A 2,280-nucleotide genomic window follows, 5' to 3' on the forward strand; every position below is an offset into this window, starting at 1 on the left:
GGTGTGTAAACCCCGGGAGGGGCTTTGCTGGGGGTTTGGGTGAGCTGAGGCCGGAGCGAGGAGCGGGGGCTGCTGGTTGGGCTGGTGGGCTTTGTTTCTGGGCTGGTGGGGTTTGTTTCTGGGCAGGTGGGGTTTGTTTCTGGGTTGATTTTGTGGTCTGGGGGTGATGGAATCAGGCTGGTGACTCTTGCAGGGGCTTAGCACAGCCCTGGGGAGAGCGAAAGCCCTGAGTGGAAGGTTCATGTTGGGGGTGTGTGTGTAAATACCCCTTTTCTGAACCTCAGGTCAAGGGGTGGTTTCTCCGAGGGGAAAAGTCTTGTGGGAGAAGCAGTAAAAACCAGGACAGAAGAAAGAAAAACACGTGGGAGATGCTGAGCAGCCGCAAGCCCCAGGCAGCCCGTGTGAGCACTGAGGTTTAAATTTCTTGGACTACCTTTGCAGGTATCTTTTTTCTTCTCTCTGTGCTGATTATTAGCTAAGAAATTCTCTTTTTGTGCTAGAGCCCTCGTTCTGGGGATGAGGGTGAGAACTCAAAGCAAACGACCGCCTGGGACCATCAAGGAAAGGGGTTTGGGGGTTTTTCCTAGAGGTGACCGATGGGATTAGCTGCTCTGAGGAGAAGCCACGGGCTTTTGGGGTACCTTTGCGTCAGAGGCGGGCACAAATGTGACGAACTCATCGACGTGGCCCACGGAGAGCCAGTCGGAGAAGAGCTCCACGGGAGCCTGCACTTGCTGGGCGTAGAGGAAATCCCGCACCACCCTGGTCATCCTTCTCCCTGCGGAGCTGGGGGCAAAACACCCAGAGGGAGAGAGAGGGAACGAGGACAGCAAATAATTATGCAGCGATTTGTGCGCACGTAAATTGCTGTCGAGGAGGAGGAGAGAAAGGAGGGTGCAAATGTGAAGGGTGCGCTCGCTCCTCAGGCACCAGATTTGTAGCTTGTCAGGGAATGGCTAATTAAGGCCCTTAATGTGATTTTAAAAATTGTATTTGGGGCAATCATGGCTTTTTTGCCCCCAAACGCGCTGGTTTTCCCATCTCTTACGTGGGGAAGCTGCTGCCGATGAGGATCCTGCCAAGGGGATACTCCCTGCCTGCCACGGTCACAGGGGGGCTGACCTCCAGGTTGCCAAAGGAGTCGAGGCTGGCGATGGCTTCGAAGAGGGGCTCTTTGCTCACGTAGCCGAAGTTGGGGCCCTGGGGAAAGAGAAATCACAGAAGGCTTCATCCTGCGTCTTTGTGACTTTGCTTTTATCCCTCCTGCTGAGCTCAGGCCTCCTGCAACGGGTGGGAATCCCGGTGGGGAAGCCATGGGGATGGGGAGAGGCTAAAGGGAAGGCGAAAGGGTGATGGCCTCTGGGACACCAGGACTCGGTAACAAACAGGAAATGCCGGGGGCAGAGCTGGGGCAGATGGCTGCTATCTCACAGCCAACGTTTAAGTGTCCGCATTGAGCTAATGAGGTGCCGGGGTAGCCCTGAAGCTGCTTCTGGGTGGCTGCCGTGGAGCTCAATGAACTTCAGCCCCCGAGGGTGAATCCACCCCAGGCCCAAGAGCCTCCTGAAGGGCTGCGCTTCGCTTCAATCCGGTTTAAATCCTGATTTTCAGGACTTGGCTGTATCTGGGATTTGAGGCATTGGGTGTGCAGGGACAGAGGCAAGGTAGAGATTGGAGGGCTAAAAATGGTGCAAAAATCCTGCCTTGAGCCCGTCCTTGCTCTCCGATTCAAGTCAACAGGGGTTTGGAGCTCATGGAGCCTTGGGACAAGATCAGGTGTCCGCTGGGTTTGGGTGCAATCCCAACCACTTGCCAGTGCTGGGTTTCCGTAGGGGTAAACCAAACGTACAGGTCAGTAAAAAACGAGTGGGGAGAGACATGAGGGTTCATGGTCATGATCTGAAAATTGCTTTTTCCTTAAATTAAGGATGTTTGGAGAAGCAGGAGCTGCTGCTGCCTTTCTCTGAAGCTCCCTGTCCGGTTTGGGGTGAGTATCTGCAGCATGGCCGAGGGTCAGCTCCTTTCCCCGGGTGCTGCGGGAGGGACCAAGCGTGAAACACCTGCTCCCAGCTTATTTCAGTTTAATAAACCCCAGAGCCGGGATGGTCTCAACTGTCAAGGCGCTGGTTCATCCCAGGGTTGCGGGTCGCATCCAAGCCCTATCAGTTCCAGATTGATTTTGAGGGGCTAATTCCTTCTCGTCTCCTTTTTCCCTAGCGTGGGGTCCCAGGGGCTTAGGGCTTGGCTGGGGCGGGGGGGGGGCCTGCTGAAACTTCCGAG

General features: G+C 55.2%; 1 protein-coding gene across 1 annotated transcript in view; it reads right to left on the reverse strand.

The window, feature by feature from the left end:
- PADI2 (peptidyl arginine deiminase, type II) overlaps positions 1-2,280 on the reverse strand; it is a gene marked incomplete at its 3' end in the record, with an annotated part of 8,637 nt that overhangs the window by 438 nt on the left and 5,919 nt on the right. The window contains exons 11-12 of the mRNA XM_010143449.1: positions 1,049-1,200; positions 642-786 (exon numbers count right to left, since the gene is read on the reverse strand). Coding sequence (XP_010141751.1) covers positions 642-786; positions 1,049-1,200 — 297 coding nt within the window. The remainder of the gene's footprint in view (positions 1-641; positions 787-1,048; positions 1,201-2,280) is intronic.

Source organism: Buceros rhinoceros, unplaced genomic scaffold (assembly GCF_000710305.1).
Source record: "Buceros rhinoceros silvestris isolate BGI_N320 unplaced genomic scaffold, ASM71030v1 scaffold35030, whole genome shotgun sequence".
NCBI classification, from domain to species: Eukaryota; Metazoa; Chordata; class Aves; order Bucerotiformes; family Bucerotidae; genus Buceros; species Buceros rhinoceros.